Raw genomic sequence first — 26863 nt, 5'->3', positions numbered from 1 at the left:
CGTTACATGTAATTTGCTTCCAGTAATTAAATCTGAGTCACTTGAGAGTAAACATATGCACAGCACAGTTTACATACTGTAAACAGGCAAGGTAGTACATACAAGCCCAGCACCGGGAGGCTAAAGCAAGAGGACTACAAGTTTGAGGCTCGCCAGGATATAGCATCACATAGTGATTTCTACAGCAGCCTGGACTGAGAGTGAGACCTGACTTTAAAAGACAAGGTCTTAGAACTTAACTTTAGAGTCTGTTTCTATATTTCTGATGTAGTTATGGGGGAAACAGAAAGTTGTCCTCTAACATTGTTTAAGTAAGAGTGCACCCAAGCCAGGCATTTTTGGCACATACATTTAATCTTAGCACTCAGTTGGGGGAGATCGGCAGGCAGATCTCTGTGAGTTTGAGGCTATCCTGATCTATATAGTGAGTTCCAGGCCAGTCAGGGTTACATAAAGACCTCGTCTCAGAGTACTCCCCAGAAATACTTTACTGTACCCATTCATTGTAAAGTGATCTTCCCCCTACAGCAAAAGGTAAATAGAGATGAGGCATCTTCTCCATGTATCTGAGGCATAGTAGCTGGGCCTATGGTCTGCCAAAGAAAACCCACTTGGGCCTAGAGCTTGAGCCCTGATGACCATCAGCCTCTTTGCCAGTATGTCAGGGTCTAAAAGAATTGGATGTGGTAGAGAGACTACCTAGGCAGAAACAGCAGGGTTCTATCCTTGAAGACCTAAATCGAACACTCCATTTCTGTTGGCCACAGGTAGAAGATAATGAAGTAAAATTGTGTGAGAAAACCCTACAAGCAACAAAGGTAAGCCACACTTGTTTCCAGCAATAGCATCATTATCAGCATGAGACGGGGCTTCACATGCTGCTCTTGCAGAGGACTTACATGGGAACTGTAACTGTAACTCCAATTCCAGGAGATTTGGTGCCCTCTTCTGGCCTCCCTGAGCACCACATAAACATGTGGTGCACATACATGCATGCACGCAAAGCCCTCATACACATAAGTAGTTTTGTAAGATGGCCCAAATATAAGCAACTTGTAATGATAAAGTATATCTTGGGGCTGGAGAGATGGCTCAGCAGTTAAGAGCACTAGCCCTTCTTCTGAAGACCCAGGTTCTATTCCTAGCCCCTACATGGTGGCTCACAACCATCTGTAACTCTGCTCTTGGAATCTTATGCTCTCCTCTAGGCTCTAAGGGCACCAAGCATTGATATGATCCATGGGCACACATGCACACAAAACGTTTGTTATGTTTAAAATACATAGATTTTTAAAAGTTAAACTATTTTTTAAAAATATTTCATCTTACTGCTTAAGCAAAAGAAGGAAGCTTCTATTCTTTTTGTCTTTGACTACTATTTGTATTTCCCACTTCCTGTTAGGCCTCTGGGGAAAGAAAAATGTCTATGGGGAGCAAAGTGAGAGGGATTTAAAAAAAAATCTCCATATACATACATATGTACATACATACGTACGTGCGTGCGAGCATGTGTGCGTGCATGCGTGCGTGTGTGTTTTAAGTCAGCACTAGGGATCAACCCTAAGGCCTTGCACATCTAGGCAAGCCCTCTTTACCACGGAGCCCCCTCCCCCACCTGCCTTAAGCAGATTCCAAGTTGGCCTGCACAGAAGCTGGGAGGGCAGAGGGCAGAGTGTTAGGCCACGGAGAAGCTGATTTCTTTTTCACAGACATCAGTGCACTAGAGCAAGAACACCACAAATAGGGTACAGACACCAGGTATGATAGAGAGTACTAACCTGTCCCTACAATCAGGAGGCTGGATCAGGAGAATCACTGCGAGCTCCAAGCCAGCCCAGGCTACAGTGAGGCTTTGTCACAAAAAACGAAACTCAGAATTCAGAATGTCGTTATTATGCCAAAGAACCAGAGGCCAAAGCTCATGGTATATTTTTAGTATATTCAAGTCTGACTCATGTTTTCAGTACTGATAAAAAGGATAAAAGTTTGATTCTGTTCATGTTTATGTTGTAAGTCACCAGATTCTTGTTGTTGTTGTGTTTTTAAAGGGGGACGACTGTTTCTTGGGCACTTTGCTAACGGGAGGAAAAGGAGCGTATCTTTATTCCAACAGTCTGCAGTCCAGGCCTGAGGAAGGTAAGCAGCTACGACTGTGTTCTTGGCTGTGTCTTAGCCCCTTATTTGAACAACTGTTGTGGTTAATAATACACCTGCTCTTTGAAAAGAGTGTTGTTTTCCTATGGCTGTTTCCCTTTGGCTCAGCGACTTGAGGATGAGGAAACTCGTGCTAGTTTCTCGAGCACAGGCATGGTACCAGGACCGCACCTGGTCCCCTAGCTGCTACCTTGCTTTGTTCTCAGGATGGGCCAGAATGGCAACACTGCCAGTGGAGAAGCCATAGACTACATGATTTTCTCCTGTGTAACAAACTACTGTGATTTCCTACTTTAAAACAGCACCTTGTGATTGACTCAGAGTTTTGTAAGTCAAAAGCCTAAGCAAACAGGGTCTGGTGGCACTTGAGTGTAATCCCAGCACCAGGAAGGCAGAGGCAGGACGTTCTGACCATGTGTTAAAGGCAGCCTGGACTACATCATGAGTCTGGTGCCATATAGGACTGTTACTCAGATAATCTTAACAAAAAGAACACCAGGCAAGCTTGTGTGGATCAAGTTCTAATGAGGCCCAAATCGAGGATCAACCAGGCCTGACTGTTTAATGTAGAGGCTCTGGGGGAAGAGTCTATTTCCAGGCTTATCTGAGTTGTGGGTCCACCACTTCCCTGTTCACAGGACCGAAGCCCCCATTGTGGCCTGGCTGCTGGATACGGACTGGTCTGATAGCCTCCCTTGAACCTTCAGCGACCAAGAATGGCCCTTGTGTGAATCTTTCTCACATCATCTTCTCTCTGGCTTCTGTGATTCACTGTTTTCCTTACTGCATAGTCACTCAGTTGCAAGCATCTCGTCCTTTTATGGCAATAGTTAAAGGCCTTAAATCTCATGATCAGGGACTGGATAGATGGCTCAGCTGTAAAGCATACGTATTTCTCTATTGATCCAAGTTCAGTTTCCAGTACCCATGTCAGAATATTCACAATCCCTCTTACTTTCAGGGGAATCCAATACCTTTTGCTTCCAAGGACTCCTGTGCTCATGTGCACATGCCCACACATAAACATGGATAATTTAAAATATTTTTAAAAGAAAACCTTAGCCAGATGGTAGTACCCAACATAAAGGCAGAGCTAGTCTGGGATAACTGCTACAGCATCAGGGTCAAAAGCAGGAGGATGAAAAGCCTAAAGTAGCTTCAAGATCCTGCTTGGAAGCAAGTTGAGCCTGGTGTCCAGGCTTTAACCTCAGCTGTGGGAGGTGAAGGTCACGGGATCTCAAGTTCAAGACTAGCCCCTGGGCAATATAGTAAAATTTTGTGTCATCTCAGAATAAAAATAAAGGCATGTGAGCTTCCAGAGGACCTGGGTTCAATTTCTAGCACCCACATGATGGCTCACAACTGTCAGTAATCCTAGACCCAGGGGATCTCATGCCCTCTTCTGGTCCCCAAGAGCACACATATGATGCTCTTACAGACGGACAGACAAAATACTATATATATATGTATATATATATATACACATGCAGGGTTTCTCTGTGTAGCCCTGGCTGCTCTGGAACTCTCTGTAGACCAGGCTGGCCTTAAACTCAGAGATCCACCTGCTTCTGCCTCCCAAGTGCTGGGATTAAAGGCATCTTCCGCCACTTCCCAGCCAAAATAAAATCTTAAGGAAAAAAAAAAGATAATTCTTGGGATGTAACTCAATGGCAGAGTGCTTGCCCAACATGCTCTGAGTCCAGCTGCCTTGGTTTAATACCCAGTGCAGGGACGTGAAGGTGTCTAATCAGGTGCCAAATTGTAGGTTTTTATTAAGATCAAGGCTTGGAAATTGTTCCTTGTCACTGTCCATTCTGCCCCGAGCTGTTAGTTTTACCTCCCAGGCTCCTTTTGTCATAAACTCTGAACTCTGTGGTACCTTGTTTTCTATGAAAGACAGCAGTTTCTTCCTTAAGACTCAGGACCTAGGGGGTTGGGGATCTAGCTCAGTGGTAGAGCACTTGCCTAGCAAGCGCAAGGCCCTGGGTTCGGTCCCCAGCTCCACAAAAAAGAAAAGAAAAAAGAAAAAAAAAAAGACTCAGAACCTGGAAATAATTCTCCATGTGTCTCAGCCCTGCCCTCTACCTCATGTTTTGACCCTTAGGGCTCCTTTAAAGAAATTATTGTGTGTTTGTACATGGCCATGCATGTGCCACTGTCAGCACATGCATGTGCTGGTCAGGAAACATGAGAGAATCAGTTCTCTCCATCCACCACGAGGTTCTGGGAGTATAATCAAACATTCAGACTTAGTGGCAGCTGCCTCTACCCACTGAGCCATCTGGCTATCCCAACCTCAGAGCTCTCGATCTTACTCTGGCTCTCACATCTCCTTAGAAGGCAGATCTCACATTGTGGCTCAGTAGCTTCCTGCACCCGCTTCTTGCCAGTAGAATGAGGGGAGTTCAGCATCTTCTTTTCTCTCTTCCCTTTCATAGTTTATCCTTTTCAATGTGAGCTGGCAACGTTTTTGCTAATAGAAAACATCCTGAAAATGTGGATTTTCTTAAATATCTTAAGTGGGTTACATGGGATTCATTTCCCTGCTCCTTTTATGATTCCTCAGAATAACTCTGTGTCTCTGTCTCAATCCTCTCCCCTCCTTCTCCCACCTCCCCACTCCCGTATTTGGGGGCGAGGGTTAGGAAACAGACAGACAGATAGATTTGCTGGGAATCTAACCCAGGGCTTCACACATGCTAGGCAAATACTATACTACTGAGGTGTAACCCCAGCCCCACAAATAACATTTTCGTGTGAGTCCTATTCATTCCCTGTTGAATATAGCAGTTCTGTGGAGTTTGAACTCTGACTTCACAAATTCCTCAGCCTCTACAAAGCAAATCCTCTTTCTGGGTGATTTGTTCTTACTGAAAATATTTTTGCTGGTGGCAAATTCCTCTCTCTGTTCTTAGATCATTGGTTCAGCTTCTCCATTCACATAGAAGACAGAGCTCAGTAAGCTCTGATTTTAACCTATGGTGTGCTGGGGAGTTACGTTCTGCCCTTCCTCTCTATGCCTCCAGATCCTGTTGGTGAAGACTTGAGAGTCAGGGGCATTGTGGGAATCATATAAAGTGACTGTAGTACTAACCTGAGCAAGATCACACCTGGGGCAGAGGAGGAGGATGTTTGGGGCAGTTATGGAGTTGTGAGAGGGAGTCTGGTGTCTCCCAGGGTGGTCTCAAACTGGAGGTCCACCTACTTGGCCTCCCATGTGTTTACGTCTTCTCAGCAAAGGATTCATTAGAAAACTGATTTTGCGTTATTGTATTTATTATCCAACAAGATTTAACATTTCCAGTCTCTGAATAACAATGAAGAGTACAACTAGAAATGCCTGTGTCCTCATTAGTCACATTGTTTATGCTCTGCCAACTCCAGTTCTTCTGTGTGCTATGCAAACACTATACCGCTGAGCCACTCCCCAGCCCAATCACGCCATTTAAAGACCTTAAACGTGAGTGGGTATGGTGGCATGTATTTGTAGTCCAGCACTCTTGTGCTCCCAAAACTTGAAAAATTGAGGTAAGCAATCAATGTTTCAAGGCCAGCCTGTCCACATACTAAGTTCAAGGCAAGACTGCATAGCAAAGCCCTCTTTCAGTCCTCTCTAGAAAACAGATCTCACATTTACCCCAGTGAATCTGTTTGTGCTGCAGAACAATTCTATAGAAGCAGAAAACTTTACCAAGAGCTTCCCTCCTCTGTGTATTAAGCACTTTACTAGTTTAGAGTTAGTGTCACAGGATTAATAGAGCTTTGAGTGTATGCCATTTGGGATCAAGGGCCACCCTCCGTTTATTTCTCCCCTGCCCTCCTTTTGTGGTACTAGAGGTTGACCCTAAAAGCCCTACAGATATAGGCAATAACTCTTCCACTAAGCTATATGGTCTGGGGAATAATTATTGCTAACCTTTATTTTGCTATGTGGTCTCATAGTTTCTCAGACTGGCCTTGAACACACTGTAACACATTGAGTCGTTGAACTTGACATGCTCCTGCCTCAGGAGATCTTAGGCATGTACTACCCTATCCTGCTAGGGACTCTCTTAAAAGAAAATAACAGGGGTTGGGGATTTAGCTCAGTGGTAGAGCGCTTGCCTAGGAAGCACAAGGCCCTGGGTTCGGTCCCCAGCTCCGAAAAAAAAGAACCAAAAAAAAAAAAAAAAAGAAAATAACATAAAGTGCCTAAGGCTTTTCTCAGGCTTTGGAAGGGGGGTTGCAAAGATAAAAGGCCCTGAAATTCAAATGTTGTTATATCTTAAAATCTGCCTATAATTGGAATATGATAAGCTTGAAATTGGTGTCGTTTCATCCCTAAAAGTATTTGTCTTGATCTTCGTAGTGTGATTGATCAAAACTTGATCAAAGTATTGATTGGTCAGATGCTGAGCTGTGCTGAAGGTGAGCACAGCCCGTGGCTGTGTGAGTTGGCAGCTGTGGGTAGTGGGGATCCAGACAGTGGTTCTGCCCTTCGGCGTGCTTGTGGCTGAGAAGAGCACTGCTTGAACGGCTTCCAGTCAGGGCTTTTTCCCTGTCCTAGCCCAGTGGCTTTTACTGTCATGAGACTTGTCGCTGTTCAGCTTTCCTGTCACCCCTGTCCTTCATGCGTCCTTGGTCAGGCAGGTCACCCAGTACCTAATCCCCAAAACCTTGCTTTAGCCTCAGACCATTATCCTTAAGCATTTTCTGTTTCTAACTTAACCCAAGTGAAATCAGAGCACGCGTGGTGTCCTCAGGCTTGCTCTGGGGTTCGGTATCATGCCACTAGAATTTATCCAGTTTGTGTTGCCTTTGCTTGGGGCCAGCACAGCGATGCAGTGGGGAGCAGAACTTGCAGAGAAGATGTGTTGGGGCAGCATACCGCTGCTGTGTCCAAGGAGGCTGAGACAAGGGCAAGTTTTTAATGACAAAAATGAAGAAGACTACATCAGATATTTCAAAGCCAGCTGTGGCTTTGCTGATTTGATTAATAACAAAACCAGGTGTCAGTTTAAGGTGAAACAGACAGTTGCTAGGTAGATGTCCTTGTAGAAGTACTTTTTAATTTAAGGGTACAGTGGACGCTGTACAAGCTATGGTCTGGCGCTCTTCTGTGACAGCCACTATCAAACAATCAAGGTTAAAAATTCTTCATAATTTGACAGTACTTACCTTTTGTAAGGGTTGATATAAAGGCCTCAATTTAGATTCTTAAAACTTTCACTCACAGTTACACATATTCATATGGTTTGTTTCTTTTTTTTCTTTTTCTTCTTTTTTTTTTTTTTGCTTTGGCCCTTGTATATTGCTGAAATCTTTTAGTTCTTTCATTGGAAATATTTACAATATTCAAGGCAGTTGTAGGGTAAGGCGCTCTTCTCCTCTCCTCAGTTAGTGTCCGGATTACAAGTTGGGTCCCCATTGCTCACCTCAGAGTAGAATATTGTCTACAAACACTAGCAAGTGGTACATTTACTGTGACAGTACAGTAATGACCTAATAAAAACCATCATCCCTTAAGTGTCAGTTGTGTTAGGAATTACAAGACCACTGAAGTCCATGCGTACTGATGTATTAGATAGCTCGTACAGCCATGAGTAGAGTCCATGCGTACTGATGTATTAGATAGCTCGTACAGCCATGAGTAGAGTCCATGCGTACTGATGTATTAGATAGCTCGTACAGCCATGAGTAGAGTCCATGCGTACTGATGTATTAGATAGCTCGTAAAGCCATGAGTAGAGTCCATGCGTACTGATGTATTAGATAGCTCGTACAGCCATGAGTAGAAAGGCAGAAAAGCACAGAAAGGATAGTGATTAGCATTGGGTTGATAAAAAGAAGAGGAGAGAAATATAAATAGAAAGGGGAAATGGTAGGATAAGAGATATGAGGCAGTTAAGGCTAAAGGGAGAAGAAAAGGATTAAAAAAAAATTCAAATACTCTTAAAAAAAAAAAAAACCAAAAAACAAAAAACCCAGCTCTTAAAAGTCTGAGGCAGAGACTCTACAGAGAAGGCCAGCCAATGTCCATAAAAAGGGAAAATATTGGGGTGAGAGGAGTAAACAACACAAGCAGCAAGCTGCTAAATTATCATTGGATATTGGATAATTAAAGACTAAATGTGAAGAAAAGACCACTGAATAGGGCTATTGAGTAAGAATGCTGTCTGGCCTGCTTGCTGTTTCCAGGCTGTGAGCTCTTCTTCCCCAGGTCCCTGTACCTGTCATACCCATGAGTGTACCTTATCTGAGTTGGGTTTTAAGCACAGGGTATGGCCCTGGGCGGTCATCTGAGATCACACTGCAGATGCTGGCCCCATCAGTAGAAAGTCCTTCCCAGGTGATGCCTCTGGATGGTGATGAATGCTGATTATGAGCCTAGAAGCTCCTCACAAGGTCTTGACGCTGGTCTCTGCAGTTGGGTTGTAGATGTTGGCCTCACCAGTCCTTCCTGATATCCAGGACTCTTGGAACCTGAGTCTTTGTTCCTTTGCAGACTCTGGCTCTGAACAAGATTCCACCTTCCTGCCATCTTGTGCAATTTGGGTTAAAGTGTCTTCCCCATAGTCTTCAGATATTTTCTTGGTCCGGTTTCAGCATATATTCTGATGGCATTTGCTCCTAAATTTCCAAAAGTGTGGCCTGCAGGAGTTGCAGGGTTGCCATGCCACCAACTCAGCAGACCTGATGCTAGGGAGAGAGCTTCCTCTGATGTCATCTGCACTCACCTCTGTCTGGCTCCCTCTTTGTGCCTTCATTGAAGAGCCTCTTACTGAGCCTGTGGTATGGATCCCTTGAGCCTCTCTGCTTCTGGCTGTCTGCTGATGGAGTTCCCTCTCACTTCCTCTTCTGCTTTGTAAAGCTAGAGATAGGGTTGAAGAGATGACTTCACTCTTCCTGAAGACCCAGATTCTACTCCCAACACCCAAATAGTTGCTCACAACCACCTGTAACTCAGGGATCCTATGCCTTTCTCAGTCACTGTGTACACGTGGTAAAACACCCATACACATAAAATGAGGAACAGTGATAAATGTAGAGCTATCCAGCCGAGAGGTGGTAGCACCTCTAGTCTACCCAGCACTCAGGAGCCAGAGGCAGGCAGATCTCTGTGAGTTCAAGGCCAGCCTGGTCTATAGAGTGAGTTCCAGGACAAACAAGTCTATACAAAAAAATTCTGTCTTGAAAAGTCAGTGATAATAATAAATTAAAAAGTAGACAGCTGTCCATAAACCTCTTTGAAGGCTGGTATGCAGTTTCCCCTGGGTATTCTAATGATGTGGCTGCCTACTTGTCACTCTCTTAGAGCCACTTACGTTGCTCCTGAGCAGAAATCTACTATTCTGATATCTTTTTCCCTCTGTCTGTTTTAAAGATTTTCATTTTATCACTGACTCTTATTTTGTTTTATTTTGTTCTGTGGGATGCTCGAGATAAAACTGCATACTAACAAACCCTGCACCACTCACATGCAGGCTACCTCTGTGCCTCTTGACTTGTTTGTACTCAGGATTCGTTTAACTTTATGGATCAGTACATTTATACTTTCCACAGAATAGAATTGGGAATTCTTCTGTCATTTCTTTTTCTTTGAGTTAGGGAGTGAGGTAGAGTCTTCTCGTGTGGCCCAGGGTAACCTCAGACTTGCCACTGACTTAGCTTCCAGGTGAGTGCCACCACTGACCCCTTCCATCCCAGTGACATCTGAGTTGGGTTCATTGAAATTCTGCCATTCCCTCTTGCTCTGTGAAGTCGATCTGAATATTTTTCTTAGCATTTTATGTTGCATAGTATCTATTTCATTTATTCTTGAGGCAGAGTCTCTCCCTTGTGGCACAGGCTTCAGAATAGAACTCATTGTGCAGCAGGGCTGGCCTTGAATGGATGGTGATCTTCCTACTGAAGCCTCTCAGGCCGAGTCCAAGTGTGAGCGCCAGAATCCTCCTAAAAGCTTGGGCTGTATGTGTGACCATACCTAGCTTCTGTGGTATCTGCTTCTATGTCTGTCCATTTTTACATATCATGTATTGTTCTAGAACCCTCTGTGTTCATCAGAATCTGTGGAAGCTTAAGTGCCATAAATAAAGCGGGATTGTACTTGCATAAACCTTCTGTACTATAAGTCAGCTTCTGCACTTCAGTCTCCAGGTCATTTAATACCATGTAAATGCTGTGTAAATAACTGTTAGCCTATAATGGTTAGAGAGTATGACCAGAAAGGTTGTGTGTGTGTTAAGAGCAGAAGTGACCACTGTATGCCTAACCACTCAGTTCTATAAACTGTCCTCCACCTGAACTAGTTCGTGGACCCAGAGATTCATACAGACATTCTTTTTCTGTGCCCTTCATAATGCCACTAACCTTGTCTGTTGTATATTTCTATGTTTTTCATCTGTAAAAGTTCATTTTGAATCTTTTAAAAATTATTCTTAGTTTACCAAGCTGATGCAGTTCCCCAGATCCTTGAACATGTAGAATCTGGTTATAATGGTTGACTTGGTCAGGCCCTCACACCGAGGTGCTATGGTTGCAGCTCACAGCTGCTGTTCTGTTGTCTCTTTCCCTGTGACTTTGTTTTGTTTGTTTGGGGTTCTGTTTTGGTTTGGTTTTTGAGACAAAATCTCTGGGAGGTAGCTCTGATTGACCTGGAACTCACTGTTGACCTTGTTGGCCTAAAACTCAGATCCCTGGACCTGCTTCCCGAGTGCTAGAGTTGAAGGTGTGGCAGCACACACGATGTCTGCCCTTTACTTTGAAGTGTTGTTCATTAGACAGGACTTCTGCCTTACCTGAGTTGGAATTCTTCTCAGTACTCATTGTCCCTGTGAAGTAATGACATTTTCTTCTGTGTCTGGTCGTGGAGGGCAGAATTTCCAATGTAAGGGATCTTTTGAATGCTTCTTTTATGTATGAACATCTAGTTTTTGCAGCACCTTTTGTTGAAAAGACCTTCCTTTATCCTTTGACTTGCCTTTGTTGAAAATGCATTTATTTAATTACCTTGTTGAAAACCAGCTGACCATGTATCTGTAGGTTTATTGTTCCCTGTACTGCCAGTTGCTGCTTGTGCCTTTTTTCTCCCTCCTGCGGTGATCAGACTTGAGAGTGTTTCGTTGCTGCTGCTGCTGCTGCTGCTGCTGCTGCTGCTGCTGCTGCTGCTGCTGCTGCTGCTGTTTGTTTCCTTTGGGAGAGTTTGTTCAGCCATGAGGAGCAGAGGTGCAGGTCACATGCGTGGGACGGTGAAAAGGCCTTGAAAACTCTGAAGACTAAGCTGCTTTTACTTCTATGATGGGAAAGTCGGGGCAGTAAAGGTCTGCCTTCACTCTGTCCCTGTTCATTTCTCTTATGTCCACAGGAGGCTGGTGACAGACACTTTAAAAAAAAGAAAGTTGGGCTATAAAGATGGCTCAGCAGTTACGAGCACTGCCTGAGCTTGTGGCAATCTTTCTAGAATAAACACTTTGACACTGGTTATGAGTGGAAAACAGGAGATGTCACAGGAAGACTGAAGCCAGAACAGCTCCTGAAAGGGCTTGGCTCTGGGTCCAGTTTGCATTCTCACTTTAAACTTGAAAACCACAAGACAGGTGAGCAAGCAAGGAAGAATCTACAGACATGGACATGGTAGTCAACTTTTTCTTTTCCAGGAATATGCCATAGTTGACTGGTGTAAGCTGTGAGCGTTTGTGGTCATATTGTTAAGGGCGATGACCCATTGTTTCACCTGTTTCTCCAGGTCACTCTGTTCCAAGTGACATGTGAAGTCATGCTTGGAAATGAGCAGTACAAGTAATGCTTTAAGTAAATCCTAAGTCAGTCCCTAAGTCAGAGTCTCACACGCAAGTCTCACAGAGGACTTGGGCACAGGATGGCTGCAGTCATCTGTAATTCCAGCCCCAGGGATCCAGCACCTTCTTCTGGCTTCCACAGCTACTGCACACATGTGGTGTATACATACAGACAAACCCTCATACACATAAAATCAAAAGAAAAGTTTTAAAGGATTATTTCCAGGGACTAGAGCAATAACCCACCCACAATGTTAGTTAATAACCATCTCTAACTTCAGGTATATTTGATACTCTCTTCTGACCTCTGGGCACTAGGTATATGTGTGGTAGACACACATATACATGTTGGCAGACATTTATACACATAAAATAAAATAAATAAATCTTAAAAAAGAGAGAGAGAAAAGATGTTAGGTATTTGTAAAGAACTTTTTGGGCCCTAGATGAGCAGTATGCGCTCTTTAAGGTGAGCTGGCTTCTGCCAAACCTGGGGAACTCACTGACGTGTTAGTCTAAAGCTCAAAGGACCATGCAAAGAAAGCAAAAGTAACCTGGCAAGGCAGTTTCTTTTTGTAAACAAGGGTGTGGCCCAGAACCCAGCCTGGGCTAGGGAGTGAATGAAAGACTGGAATAGAGGGAGGAGAAGATAACTCGACTAAAGCATGGAGATTTTTTAGTGATATAAAGGAGAAAGCACGCAGAGTCCAGGCTGAACAAGGCTGGCAGACTAAACCAGACCGTGAGAAGAGATGGGGGAGGGAGAGCAAGAGTAGAGCCAGCAACCGAGAGAGGCAGCCCAGATACCAAAGTGTCTGAGTTCTGAAGGATTAGGCCAGGGGAGCGAAGCAGAAGTCCAGCCCACTGGAGGGAGAGGTTCAGGATAGGGGTGGGATCTGGAGGAGCCACCGGGACCCAGTGAGACTTGTTCTGGAGTTGATAGCTAACAGGACACAAATGTTGGTTTTTATTCATGGTATCTTTTCTGATTGGCATGGGTCTAACCTCACAATCTTTCAAGATTGGCTAATTTTAAAACGATCAGCACAAACGACATGATAGAGAGGGGGCAGGGGTCAAGTTCTGTCAAGATCTGGGAATGCAGAAGGATCTCGTGTAAAAAAAGTTATACCAGGTAGGGAAGATTAAAAGATTTACATACAGGTTCTACAAAGTGATTAACACATACACACACACACACACACACACACACACACACACACACACACACACAAAATGGAGCAGACATATTCAAGTTAATTGTTTTAAACATATTTCCTCTGAAGACACCCAATAAGGGAATGTGAATTTTGCTTTGTTGTGTTTTGGTTTGGGGGGTTGGGGGGTGTTTGTTTTCTGTTTTTGTTTTCTTTGGGGATTTTTGGAGACAGGGTCTTTCTCTGTAACCCGGGCTAGCCCAAATTCTGGCAGTGTTCCTGCAGCAGCTTGCTCGGTGCTAGAATTACAGGCACCTTCTGAGCAGCCCCGCCCCTCTGTCCCCTATTCTTATGCAAAACCTGTGTCTGTGCTTCCTTTCCGTTTGAGGCTCTGGAAGTTATTTGAGCTTCTCCAGACCAGAAGGATCAGCACGCAGGTTGTGTAAGTGCACATGATAGTGGTGTCCAGTTACTACTACCGGAGTTATTGGATGGAAGCCTGGTCTCAGCAGCCCCAGTGAGGGGCAGGGCGGCTTTAGGAAAACAGCTCCCAATTATGCTGAGCTTACCATTAGGAGGTTTGTTTTTTTGTTTTGTTTTGTTTTGTTTTGGGGGGGGGGTCAACAGCAGTTTTGAAATTGGCTAATTTTAAAGAGTCATCAAAAGGAAAAGGAAAGAAAGGGGGAAGGCCTTGAACATTTAGATGACTTAAATTCTGAGAACCTGGGGTTGGGGATTTAGCTCAGTAGTAGAGCGCTTGCCTAGCAAGTGCAAGGCCCTGGGTTCGGTCCCCAGTTCCAAAAAAAAAAAAAAAAAAAAATTCTGAGAACCTAGCAGCAGTCTCTGTCTAAACAGAAGTGTTACTGGTGAGAGGATTAAGCCTTTAGCATAAAGGTTTTACCAGGGCAGATAAGAAGATATGAATCCTTTTCCATAAGCAAAGGTTATACAGTGTTTAATTGGAAGCTTCAGCGTTGTCTTTAATGTTTCTTATAGTTTCCCATGTAATTTGACTTATAATTTATTGGTTGTTAATTTATTGGTTGTTTAGACCAGCAATAATGGTAGGAGGAAGGGATGGCCACTTGGGGATGTAGCAAGGTCTCTAAGCATTTTTGCAGAGAATAAACTAGAGAGCAGCCTCTCTGACCTTCCATCAAGGTCTCTTGCTAAACAGGGAGTGATTTGAAAGAGCAATGTGGTCAGGTTCATGGATATTCAAGGTCGTTGTTTAGCCTACATGGGCATATGGCTGTTTTCTGTTTTTCTTTTCCCTGAGTCTCAGGGACACACACAACAAGCTACTACACAAGATAGGCTGGGCCTCCCAACCACACACACCAGTTAAAGAGACAGGCAGCGAGTGAATAGAGATGGGTTCCATGTAGTCTCATTAGAAAAAGGTCAAATCACCCATCATGGACTAGAGTGATTCTGTCCTTCCAGGTTCTGTGCAGAGCTGGATTTCAATTTTCTGTTTCATTGGTTTTGTTTTAGTGAGAGGGTATGTATATGTGCACACACATGCTGGTTTTTAGACTTATTAGTTTAGTTTTTTCATTTTCTAAATTCCATTTCTAATATGGTACAAGCTGGCCTTTGTTTACTGTATAGCCAGAGATGAGGTTGAACTCCCTGATTCTCCTCTCACTTTCTGAGTTCTGGGATTACAGGAATGGACTGCCATCACACTCAGTTTTATAAGGTTCTGAGAGCTGAGCTCCATTTCTGTCTGAAGCTTTAGGGTTGAATAGTGGGCAGGAAGCCAGGCTTGGTGGCACACAACGTTAATCTCAGCACTTGAAGGACAGAAGCAAGTGGATCTCTGAGTTTGAGGCCAACCTGGTCTACACAGAGAATTCCCCAATACAGCCAAGGCTACATAGAGAAACCTTGTCTTGAAAATCGTAAGTCGTGTGTGAGGTGAGTAAGTGAGTGAGGTGAGTGAGGTGAGTGAGTGAGTGAGTGAGTGAGTGAGTGAGTGAGTGGGTGAGTGGGTGAGTGGGTGAGTGAGTGAGTGACTGAGTAAGACAAATTGAGGCAGGAGAATGCTGCTGTCCCACTCACTGTGAATTTACCATCATTGTCTCCGCTCTGTTCTATCCTGCCTGTTGGGTAAGTTCTCAAGTGTGTGAGAGACCTGCTCTCAGGACTGTAGCCTTTCCCCTTTTCAGCATGTGACTCCTTGGGGAATTTGAATTCTTTGGGATATATTATTTGAATAGTCAGAATACTAAAAGCAGAAACATAAGTGTCTTTCTTTAGACCGTTTCCTCTCCTTCCAGGAAGGTTACATCATCATTCTAGTACCTTCAAGGATCTAGCACTCCACCTCTGACCAGCATTCTTTTTCTTCTAGGGAATGTGTATTTCTTCTCTGGTGGCCTTCTATTTTCTCACCGTCATCATGCAAGTGTCGTCATTTCCAAGGACCACATGAATTCTGTCTCCTTCTATGATGGGGTATGTGGTCTTTCAGCCCTGGCTTTAGTGCTCTGACAGGGACCACAGAGGCCATTGGAGGACGCCAGCAAGGAGAATGAGCAGAAGCCTGTGCACTCCAGAATATTTCCATGCTTAACTAGAAAGGCCTTCTAGTCAGAAGCCCCATGACCAGTTGTTTGATCCCAAAGACAAGTAGAAAATAGCTGAAAAAGACCTCCAGTGGCCCCTTACACAAACCTAAGGCTCACACACTTCAGAGTTGGAAGCTTCATCCTGTAGCAGTGATGGGGCTCTAACTTACTCCTTAGCCTCAAGAAAGAATTATACATAGAACAAAGTTGTAAAAGCTGTTCACTTCCTCCAAGAGAGTTTAGCATCAAGTATAACCTCTACCTCCACAGAGTGCTTGCTCCCTAAGAACCATGTACACCAGCATTACTCATCCCCTCAGGGAGATGGTGGTAGGTCAGGTTTCCCCCGTCTGTACTCACTGGCCAGAACATAGGTGGTTTCTCTCAGTGCAGTACTGGAGTAGAGGGGTAGGCCTTCCACTTGGTCTGGTCTCAGCCTCAACTAGGTAAAACCTTCTACCCTAAAGGCTGTTCAGAAACTTGGAAGCATCAAGTAGGCAGATTGGATGACCTTATTAGATAAGAAAGGGGTTTGTTTGTTTGTTTGTTTTGACAAGATTTTCTGTGTAGCTCTGTTGTTTTTGTTGTTGTTGTTGTTTTTTCCTGGAACTCACAATGTAGACCAGGCTGGCCTTGAACTCACAGAGATTCACCTTCCTTTGCCTTGTGAATGATGGAATTAAAGGTGCAAGCCACCACCTGGTTTGTTTTGTTGTTTTGTTTTGTTTTAATTTGTCTGTATATGGGTATATGTACATGAGTGCAATTTCCTGTAAAAGGCAAAAGAGGGCATTGAGTCCAGAGAACTGTAATTACAAGAGTTATAATCTGCCTAACATGGAGTTCTGGAACACAGGTTTTCTGGGAGAACAGCAAGCATTCTTACATCATTTAGCCATCGCTCCAATAATGAACAGTCTTCTAGCATCAGCCGGGTAGTGGTGGTGCACACCTTTAATCCCAGCACTTGGAAGGCAGAGGTAAATGTATCTCTGAGTTTGAGGCCAGCATGGTCTTTAGAGTGAACAAAGTGAGTTCCAGGACAGCCAGAGCTACACAGAGAAGCCCTGTCTCAAAAACAGAACAACAACAAAAACAAAACTACTTCTTCTCCTCCTCTTCCTCTTTCTTTCATCATCCACATACAATTCATTAAAACAAAAAAAAAAAGAAACAAAAAAAAAAAAAACAAACCAGCGCTATAGGCTAGAGAGATGGCTCAACGGGTCATCAGAGGACCCGAGTTTGTTTCCCAGCACCCATGTCAGGCAGCTCGCAACCACTTGTAACTCCAACTCCAGGGACTCTGACATGACAGATACAGGGCACACACTGAGATATGCACATAAATAAATTTTTTAATTTTTTTTCTTAAGAATAAAAAACGAGATTTAGAGTAATGGTTATGCAATTAAGAGGACTTGTCGCTCCAGCAGAGGACCCAGGTTCAGTTCCCAGCACCACAGGACAGCTCGCAAACATCAAGTTCCAGGGGATCCAGTGTCCTCTTCTGACTTCATGGATATCAGGCACACATGTGGTGCACATAACTATGTACAGGCAGAGCTTTCACTGTAAATTCCTATTCCTATCTCCATCTACCTTCCAAATGAGTGAAACTCATACTATGATATATTCATTAGGCTCTGCACAATTACTGGAGATTACCCCTAATCTAATTCTCTAACAACTGGCCACTCCCCAATAGTGCCCCCCAATACTTGCTGTTTGAAATTTTCAAGGTTATTTCTGCTCCAGCAGTGCTCTGGGGAGGCGTTTTACTCTGGCACCTGCTATTGGTCCATCATGGCTAGTAGAGACCTCCTGTTCTCTCTGTCTTCTCCTCCTCTGTGCGCCTCCTATCTCCCCTACCTGTAACCCCCAGCCAGATAACTGAAAATCCACCTAACTCTATTCCCTTTAGTAATTAGTTGTAGCCATTTTTATTTAACCAATAGTTTTAAATTGGGGTACAAGGTTTGCACAACAAAGATGGTGTATGTAAAAATTCACTTGTCTTGGGGCACAGAATTTAACATTTGAATACATAGTAGCATCAAATGAACCCCTAACCGTAGGTTTGGATTTTTCAAAACCTATTTTTTTTTTTTGGTTCTTTTTTTTTTTTTTCGGAGCTGGGGACCGAACCCTGGGCCTTGCGCTTCCTAGGTAAGCGCTCTACCACTGAGCCAAATCCCCAGCCCCAAAACCTATTTTTAATAAGGGTTCTTAAATGCTTTAACCTCCCTTCTAGCCCACCACCACTACCACCAGAGGTAGTAGACACTGCTTCTTTGGAGCAAATCCAATCTGTGCTGTCAGGATAACAGCAGTTTGTTTTACTCAAGTCAACAGTGGCAGCTCAATCCCCTCACAAACACCACTCACGAGTCAGCAATGTCAGGTCTTACAAACACCATTCACTTAGCAGCAAGGACAGGGCAATCCAGAAGAAACTGCAAGGCTCTGCCAATCAGCCTTAATCTGAGGAAGTGGCAAGAAACAGCCGGAACACCACAAGAAGGTTTTTGGTGCGTTTCTCTCTATGAAGTCACAATAAATAATGACCAACAAAGAATGGTAAGGTGTACCAATACCAACCACCCAGCATTGTCAGTGAAGACCAGCGTCTGCAAAGCCCAACAATGACCAGTAAAGAAAGGCAAGGCGTGGGGTTGGGGATTTAGCTCAGTGGTAGAGCGCTTGCCTAGCAAGCACAAGGCCCTGGGTTTGGTCCCCAGCTCCGAAAAAAAGAAAAGAAAAAAAAAAAAAAAAAAAAGAAAGGCAAGGCGTACCAGTACCATACTGCATCATCCACTGTCTGTTGGGTTATCCTTACATCCTTTCCAAACATCAAGTGTCCCCTCAAGCATCTGCTCTAGCAAAACATCAGATGCCCCTTTTTCCAGGCTGATTTCAGAAAAATACCACGTGTCTGTTCTTAGCAAAACATCCTCCCATGTGTCTGCCTCACCAAAACATACTCTCATCAGACAGTTTCCAGGAAAACATCACATGACACAGATGAGTCTCCAAAGAAACCAGAAATTTCCACATCACCCAACAATTCATAAATTAAATTAAATCTTTAAAACATAATGAAGAAAAAAAAGTGTTGGAACGGCAAGGGTAGCTAATTTGTGGGAAGAAGTTTTCTGGTTTGGTTTTTTGAGACAGGGTCTCTATACATAGTCCTGGCTGTCCTAGAACTGTTATGTAGACCAGGCTTGGCCTTGAACTAGAAGAAATCCACCTGCCTCTGCCACCAGCTTCTGTGGCCAGCCTGATCTATAAAGTGAGTTCTAGGAGAGCCAAGATTACACAGAGAAAACTTGTCTTGAAAAACAAAAAGTTAATTAGTTAATTGATTGACTAATGATTTTAAAAAATTTAGCCAGAAATGGTGTCACATGCCTTTGATCTCAGCACTTGGGAGGCAGAGGTAGGTGGATCTCTTTGAGTTTGAGGCCAGCCTGATCTACAGAGGGAGTTCCAGGACAGCCAGAGCTACACAGAGAAACCTTGTCATAAAACAGCAACAGCAACAGCAACAGCAACAAAATTCAAAGTAGGGTCCAAAGAGATGGCTCAGAGTTAAAAGTACTTGCTGCTCTTCCATAGAGTCAAGTACCCATGTTGAGCCACTCACAATGGTCTTTAACTCAGACTCCAAGAGGATTCAGCCTGTGCACTGGTCTCTCCTGCACTCACATGCAGACATTTACACACATAAAAATTGAGTAAAGCCTTTCAATCAAAATAAATGTCTAATAGATTTACATAATTTTAACTTTTAACTTTTCTTTAACTTATTAACTGATAAGGAAGAGGCACTCATACCACACGATATACACATGGAGATCTGAGGGCAGTCAGTGTTCAGGGGAGTCAGTTCCTTCTTGTGAGTTCTGGTCATCAAATTCAGGTTATCAGGCTGTGCGACAAGTGCTTTTACTCATTGAGCAGTCTCTCCAGCCCAGAATTAAATATTTTAAAATCTCAGAAGTCAATAAGATATAATTAATCTCGGGTAGAAAGACTTTCTAAGCTTAGGAAGTCCTTAGATGTGGTGGTACGTAACTGTAACCCGGGGCTGATGCCAGGAGATTACACAAGGTGAAGGCCAGCCAGGGCCACATAGGAAGCTCGTGCTAGCAAGGACTATATAGAGAGACCTTGTGCACTAGCTTCTTTCAGTTTTTGTAACAAATACTCTGACAAAAAGCAACTTTGGTTACAGTTCATTTAGGAAGGGAAGTCACAGTGCTAAGACCTTGAAGCAGATAGCCATATTACCTTCACAGGCAAGAGCAAAGGATGGCCTGAAGAGATGGCTGAGCAGTTAAAAGACAGTACTAGCTGTTCTTCCAGAGGGCCTGACCTCCATTCCCAGCACCCACTGGGCAGCTCATAACCATTCCCAGGGAATCCAGGGCCGTCCTCTGATCTCCATGGGTAGTGCACACACATAGTGCAGCACACAGACATGCAAACAGAACACTCATACACATAAAATTAAAGTAACAGCAGAGATGAGTGGGCACATCCAAGCTTGCTTGTTGTTTAGCTTTGCCTTTCTTAGACTGTCGAGGGTCCCTTGCCTAAAAAATGATGCCTCTGGTGCATAGTGTGCTGGTCTTACGTCAAACTAGACAGTCCTCCACAGATGAGTTCATAGCCAGCCTGATCTAACCTCGTCCTTGCTTGTTTTGTTTGCTTGTCCACTTACTCATGCTTACTTGGCTTTTTCTACTCATAAGGTCTCTATTCATACACAACGGGGAATGATTGCTACCCACAGCTGACTTGGTCTTCCCACATCAGTTACTGATCAAGACAGTCCTCCATAAACACACCCACAGACCAACTTCTTATGACAATTCCTCAATTAAGACTCTTCCTAGGTAATTCTAGATTATGTCAAATTGACAGATTAAAAACTAACCATCACAACAGGCATATACTTTTAATCCCAGTATGCTAGAGGCTGAGGTAGGTGGATCTCTGTGATTTCAAGGCTAGTCTTATCTATGGAGCTAGTATCCAATAGATCCTGTTACAAAGAGGAAACATCACACCATGTCTTTAAAAAATTAAGTTCTAAAGAAGGGCTAGAGAAGACTCAGTGGTTAAAGTACTTGCTTAACCTGAGGTTGGGCATGGTGGCATGGGCCTTTTTGTGAGGTCAAAATATCCTGCACTGTTGCAGGATATTTGATCATACTGTGAACCCTGAAATTGCTGTTCCTTGGAGTAGAGTTTAACATGGGGTATGTGTGGAGGTCAGAGAAAAACTTGAGGGACATGATTCTCTCCCCCACTTTGTAGATCTCCAGGCATCAAACTTGTCAGGTTGTCAAGCTTGGCCGCAATCACTTTTACCAGCCAAGCCATCTCACAGGCTCAGATAATTCTTAAAAAATGGGCTAGCTGAGCTTGATGACATTTGTCTGTTGGAGGCTGAGGCAGGAGGCTCACTGTGAGTTCAGGTGAGTCAAGGCTACATAGCAAAACCCTTCTCAAAAAAACAAAGATAAATTTAAAAATCTGTGCATCAAAGGAGACTCGGAAGAACGAACAACAACCCACTGAGTGACAGAAATTCTTTTTATGATGAGAAATGAATACCTTACCTGGGTGAGGTGACCCAAGCCTATCAAAAATGCAAGGTCATCCTCTACGCCATGGTGAGCTGCGTCCGACCTGGACTTCACGAACCACACTCAAATCTCTCCCATCCCCTAAACCAACACCTTAGAAGGAAGTGGCATTTTTAGTTTGGGAAAATGTATATATATCGAAGCCAGTGGGACAACGCATGCCTCTGATCCCAGCTGTTTGAGAAACTGAGGCAAGAGGATTGTGAGTTCAAAGCTGCTTGGGTCCTTGGTGAGACCATGCCCCTCCAAGTAAAAGACCCTGTAGTGGTCTTTTTTCTCCTGTAGGTGGGAGTTGGAGAGCAAGTCTGTTTCTAAATTCATTAAATAATAACTGGGAATAACTGAAAGGCAGCTGTCCTGTGTGTGCTGACACCAGCGGGACTGAGATCCTGAAGATGGCTCTCTGAAGCTCCTCCTCCTCCTCTTTCCAGGACTCCACCAGCGTGGTGGCTGCCCTTCTCATAGACTTCCGAAGCTCCATCCTTCCTCATCTCCCAGTTCATTTCCACGGATCAAGCAATTTCCTGATGATTGCCCTTTTCCCCAGATCAAAGATTTATCAAGCATTTTACTCAGAGGTAACATCTGTTATTAATTAGCAAAATAGATACCTTTTTTTCCTCATAGCAATTTAAATGGTAAGATGGTACCTTAGAACAAATTTTTTTTTAAAGATTTATTTATTTATTTTGTATGTGAGTACACTGTAGCTGTCTTCTGACACACCAGAAGAGGGCATCGGATTCCATTACAGATGGTTGTGAGCCGCCATGTGGTTGCTGGGATTTGAACTCAGGACCTCTGGAAGAGCAGTCAGTGCTCTTAACCACTGAGCCATCTCTCCAGCCCCCGCCTTAGAACAAATTAATGATGATTTAAAGTCAGTAGTGGCTTATTCCTTTATTCCCAGCGTTTGGGAGGCAGAGGCAGATGGATCTCTTGTGAATTTGAGGCCTACCTGGTCTCCATATTGAATTTTAGGCCACCTAAAGCCACATGGTAAGACCCTGTCTCCAAAAAAAGATACGGAGTTGGGGCCTGAAGAAATGACTCAGTGGTGAAGAGTCTGCCACTCTTGTAAAGGACTGTGGTTTGATTTTCATCACCCACATGGTGGCTCACAACCATCTATAACTCCAGTCCAGGAGATCCAGTGCCCTTTTCTGGCCTCTGAGGGCAGTACACACATGTGGTGCCAAACATACAGGCAAAACACCTGTACAAATAACTATAAGTGTTTGGTGTTTGGTTTTTTTTAATTAGAAAGAACTAGCAGTGATGTCATTAAAGTGATAGTTATAGCCAGGTGTGGTAGTGCAAACTTGTAATCCTAGTACCTAGGAGGCAGAGGCAGGAGGATCAGGAGTTCAAGGCTGACCTTAGGTAGATAAGGAGTTCAAGGCCAGCCTGGGCTATGTAAGACACTCTCTAAAAGCATAAATAACAACAAAAAGATTAAAAACAATGTTGAAGATTTAGGGAATGGAAACGTTGCAGGTGTTTTGAGTGGTGAGGGATGGGAGCCTACAGAAATGAAATCTGCTTGTCCCCTCTCATGTTCAGTAACAAGCCCGAGCTCACTATCCTACCTATGCTCTCCTCTGTGGACTGCAGTTCGCTCCCTGCCTTTGTAAATGGCTCTACATGGCAGTCTGCTCACAGCTGTGCTCCGTACATATTCTATAAGGGAAGGGACTGACCACAGATTCCATGACTCCATAAGGTATAGTGGCACATGACTGTTATTCCAGCACTTTGCAGGTAGGGCAGGAATATCAGGAGTTCTAAGACCAACCTCAGCTACAGAGCAAGCATGAGGCCATCTTGGGCTATAGGAGATGTTGTTTCTAACAGAGAGTGTGGAAAGGGGAGAAAGAATGAATGGATTATGTGATGTACTTAGAGACGAAGCCATAGCCAGAACAGTGACTCGGATCATGGCTGGTAGAGCTTCCTGAAAGGATGTGGATCACCTTATGAGCAGCATCCCTTCTTCAGGACAACCATAGAATACAGGGGACAAAGCTGAAGAGATCTCATCATGCTGTGTCCCCCCCCTCCCTGCTGGGCCTTCCTGCCTGCCACCTGCTCATGCTTGCACTGCTCCTAGGAGCCTAGACATAGGTTAAAGCATTCCTTTCAGGTGTCCCTCTGCCCCTGAGGCCACCACTGCCTGCTGGTCCTGCCACCAGGGAGGAACATGCTCTTGCAGCAAGAACAGTGTTCCTGACACCTTATTCCAGGCTTCCTACTTCTTGAAGGTCACAATCTGTGAGAACAGGAACCCAGAAAGGCATTTCTGGCTCTGAAAAGCACTGAACAGAATTGCTTTCCGGTGTCATTTGAAGCCAGCTTGTTTGTAATGATGTTGTTCTCTGCATGGACAGTGCTGATTTTTAGCCGTCATCGGGTCCCCTGTGCATTCTCTATCCTGTTAGGCTTTAAAGTGTTCTTTGTTTAAATTCTGTTTTGTTTAGGTCTTCTCCCCTTGGCAACAGCAAGATAACTCAGGGCTTTCTTTAAAAGTGATCCAGGAGGATGGATTATCTGTGGAACAAAAGAAATTGTAAGTGGCTGTCCCCAGTGTTTGTGCTGGATTCCCTAAGCTTTGTGGGTGTGCTTTCTCTGCAGGGTGACTCACGTTATGTAACAGAGGGGTCTTGGCTTCTGAAAGGGCCTATAGTCATGTCACTGTTGCCCACACGTAGGTGGTAGGAATGCTTGAGGAAACAGACAGACAGACAGATGAAATCCAAGCTGAGGATGTGGCCCAGTTGGAAGAGCACTTGCCTGGCATGCATAAGTAGCATGGTCACCCATTCCTGTAATCCCAGTACTTGAGAGGTAGAGGCAGGAAGAGCAGAAGCTCAAGATCATACTCAGCTATGTAACAACTTGGAGGCTAGCCTAGGCTACTTGAGACTCTAGAAAGGTAGAGGGGGGAGGAGGAAATCTGGTGATATCTTTTTGAGATTTCTGATGCTGTGATAATACCATGAACAGTGTACAGAAGGAAGGATTTATTTGGGCTTATGATTCCAGAGGAATGAAGAGTCCATGATGGTGGATTTGGGCAGCAGCTAGCTAGAACAGCAGCTCCAAGCTCACACATCTCAGACTACAGACAGGAGGCGGAGAGAGCGATGGCGTATCTCCAGCAAGACCTCTTTCCTTCTCCCCAAACAGCCACCAACTGGGGGCTTAAGTATTCAGATGCCCAAGACTTTTAGGGTACATCTCCTCAAAGCACTGTAACTAAGAATTACAACTGAGACCTTGTGAAAAAACCTCAAAACCAAGACCACCCTTGTATGGGCATGACAGGCATGACAGCTGCCACACACTGGCACCCGGCTCTAAGTCAGTGCAGTACTTACTTGGGAGGTATTGACTGTTATGTTTCTGGCTTGGAGACTTTGGAACTAGCTGTGTAAGGTGCCTTTGCTTTGGGAGGTGCAACACTAATCAGCCCTTGGTGATCTAGGTATTCCAATGCACAGAAGCTCTTCAGTGCCCTGAGCCATCCTGCACAGGACTGGAGCTCCCCAAAACTGCTCTCAGCTAAACTCCCTGAGTTGGACCGGTGAGTTCTAAGCATGTAGCTCTAGACATTTACTGTTTCAGCTTTTGAAACGTAGGAGGCCTCAGTGTTGGTCCTTTCTGAGCTCCTTCATTATAGCTTCTTATGCCTGGAAAGGGTAGTCACCTGCCACATACACATATATATCATAGAAAGAATCTCTCTAAGGGTTATGTTTTAGCACTTAGGTAAGAAGTTACTAATATGAGTGGACATGTCAAAAGAGGCTGGTGACAGTGATGTGACAGTTGTCTTTGTTTTTCTAGGTTTCTCCAGCATTTTGCCCTTGGCAGCATTGGTCAGGAGCCTGTGATGCGAGCCCATCTTCTTAGCCTGCTGCAGCAAGCTGAGACCAGCCCCACTCACAGATTAGAGAGTGACAAGGTAGAGGAGTTCACCAGCCTGCTGGGAGTTTATAGTGGGATAATCTGCAGGCCTGCATCAATTACCAGGGCATAGGTGGAGTCCTTCCATAAGTGTGTCCCCTTCCCCAAGTACAGATAACGAGACACAGGAAACCCACTTTGTGCACAGACTGTCAGGCCAGACCCCATGACAGGGACCCACTGTGACATCTTGCCAAACCCTCCTTGCTTCTCCAGGTCTTTTAAACTCTCCCTGTGTGTTCTCAGACTGTCAGTTCTTTGTGGTTGTGACAGTGACTGAACCTACTAGTGTATGACACCATGTCTTGTTAGAAGAGGGAAGGCTGCCCATATTGTGGTCACCAGGATGAGCATTTTCTTCCCCAGGATAGACCTTAATGTGCTCCTGCCTCACGTTTCCCAGCACTTGCCTCACCCACCGTTCCTTTGGAAGCTGTGTTGTTTCTGTGGAGTGTAAGGTGCTCGTCAGAAAGGCCGACAGACCTTCCCTTCCATAGAACACTCTATTTTTCCTTTAGATGACAGGTTGAAGAACAAAAAGAAAAATGCCTACCTTGTGGTAGTTTACTTAAAAAGTGCTACAGGAGTGGGCTTTAAATAAGAGCACCTGGCTGGGTGACTCCTAGGAAGCCCACACCCAGGGCTGGAGAGATGGCTCAGTGGTTCAGAGCACTGGTTGTTCTTGCAGAGCAACTGGACAATCTGATGGAGACTTTTTTTAATTGAGATGCCTCTTCCCATTTGACTCTGGCTCCTGTCAGGTTTAGAGAAAACTACCCAGGACCTCAGACTTTGCCATTCACTCAAAATCTGAGTGAGAGCTAGTGAACAGCCGTGCTGAAGTCCAAACCCACAAAGCCTTGCTCTGGACTTGGGTTTCTTTCTCTCTTCAGGACTCCTCAGTGGAATTAGAAACCCACATGGCTTTCTTTCCTGTAGGTCGTCATCAGCATTGTAACTGGTCTCCCAGGCTGTCATGCTAGCAAGCTCTGTGCTTTCCTGGTCACTCTGCATAAGGAGTATGGCAGGTTCGTATGACATCTCCGTTTGCTTCGGGAAAGAGATCATGGCCTGCCCTGGTGTGGGGAAGCATTAGACATCTACTGGCATTTAACATGGCGTTCCTGACACAGCAGTCATCCACTGTCTCTTCATTACACTGCATTTACAGGTTAACCAGGTCCTCACATCTAGGACTTTGTCCTGTAAGCTTTCTTTTTATTTAGGGGATAGAATTTTATTACTTCAGGATAGCCTTGAACCTGCTGAGGCTGAAGGTGACTTTGGATTGGATCCTTGATCTTTCTGCTTGCATCTTCCAAATGCCCAGTTTGTGTGTGCTTCTCTCTTCCTCCCTCTTCCCTCCCCCGCTCCCTCTCCCCAACCTTGCCTCTGTCTCTCTGACATAATAACCAGAACGACCTCAAACTGGTTAGCAGTGCTCTGCTTCAGCTCTCTGACTGCTGGCATTATTGACATGTGCCACCATTCCTGGTTCTTACTCTAAAAGTCTGAATTCGTGACCTTCCCATTTCTTACTAGCTTTATGGAGCATGAAGCTAAAGCCATTTGAT

At 44.4% G+C, this 26863-nt stretch overlaps 1 protein-coding gene and 1 long non-coding RNA gene across 9 annotated transcripts in view; one reads left to right on the top strand and one right to left on the bottom strand.

Annotated features, from left to right (window-relative positions):
• Dnaaf9 (dynein axonemal assembly factor 9) overlaps nucleotides 1-26863 on the top strand; it is a 134548-nt gene that overhangs the window by 75645 nt on the left and 32040 nt on the right. For all 8 annotated transcript variants that reach the window (XM_087653888.1, XM_087653891.1, XM_087653887.1 and 5 more), the window contains 8 exon segments: nucleotides 768-818; nucleotides 2049-2136; nucleotides 15447-15550; nucleotides 21755-21901; nucleotides 23801-23889; nucleotides 24808-24906; nucleotides 25170-25287; nucleotides 26229-26317. In XM_087653888.1, the coding sequence (XP_087510014.1) occupies nucleotides 768-818; nucleotides 2049-2136; nucleotides 15447-15550; nucleotides 21755-21901; nucleotides 23801-23889; nucleotides 24808-24906; nucleotides 25170-25287; nucleotides 26229-26317 (785 nt within the window).
• On the bottom strand, nucleotides 16676-18757 carry LOC148006544 (uncharacterized). Its single transcript, XR_015684606.1, has 2 exons — nucleotides 17874-18757; nucleotides 16676-17759 (listed from the first exon to the last, which is right to left on the bottom strand). It is a non-coding gene; the product is annotated as an uncharacterized LOC148006544 (long non-coding RNA).

The sequence above is a fragment of the Rattus norvegicus genome, chromosome 3 (assembly GCF_021556685.1).
Source record: "Rattus norvegicus strain SHRSP/BbbUtx chromosome 3, alternate assembly SHRSP_T2T, whole genome shotgun sequence".
NCBI classification, from domain to species: domain Eukaryota; kingdom Metazoa; phylum Chordata; class Mammalia; order Rodentia; family Muridae; genus Rattus; species Rattus norvegicus.
The sequence above is the reverse complement of the archived record's forward strand: the minus strand, read 5'-3'. Positions and strand labels throughout refer to the sequence as shown.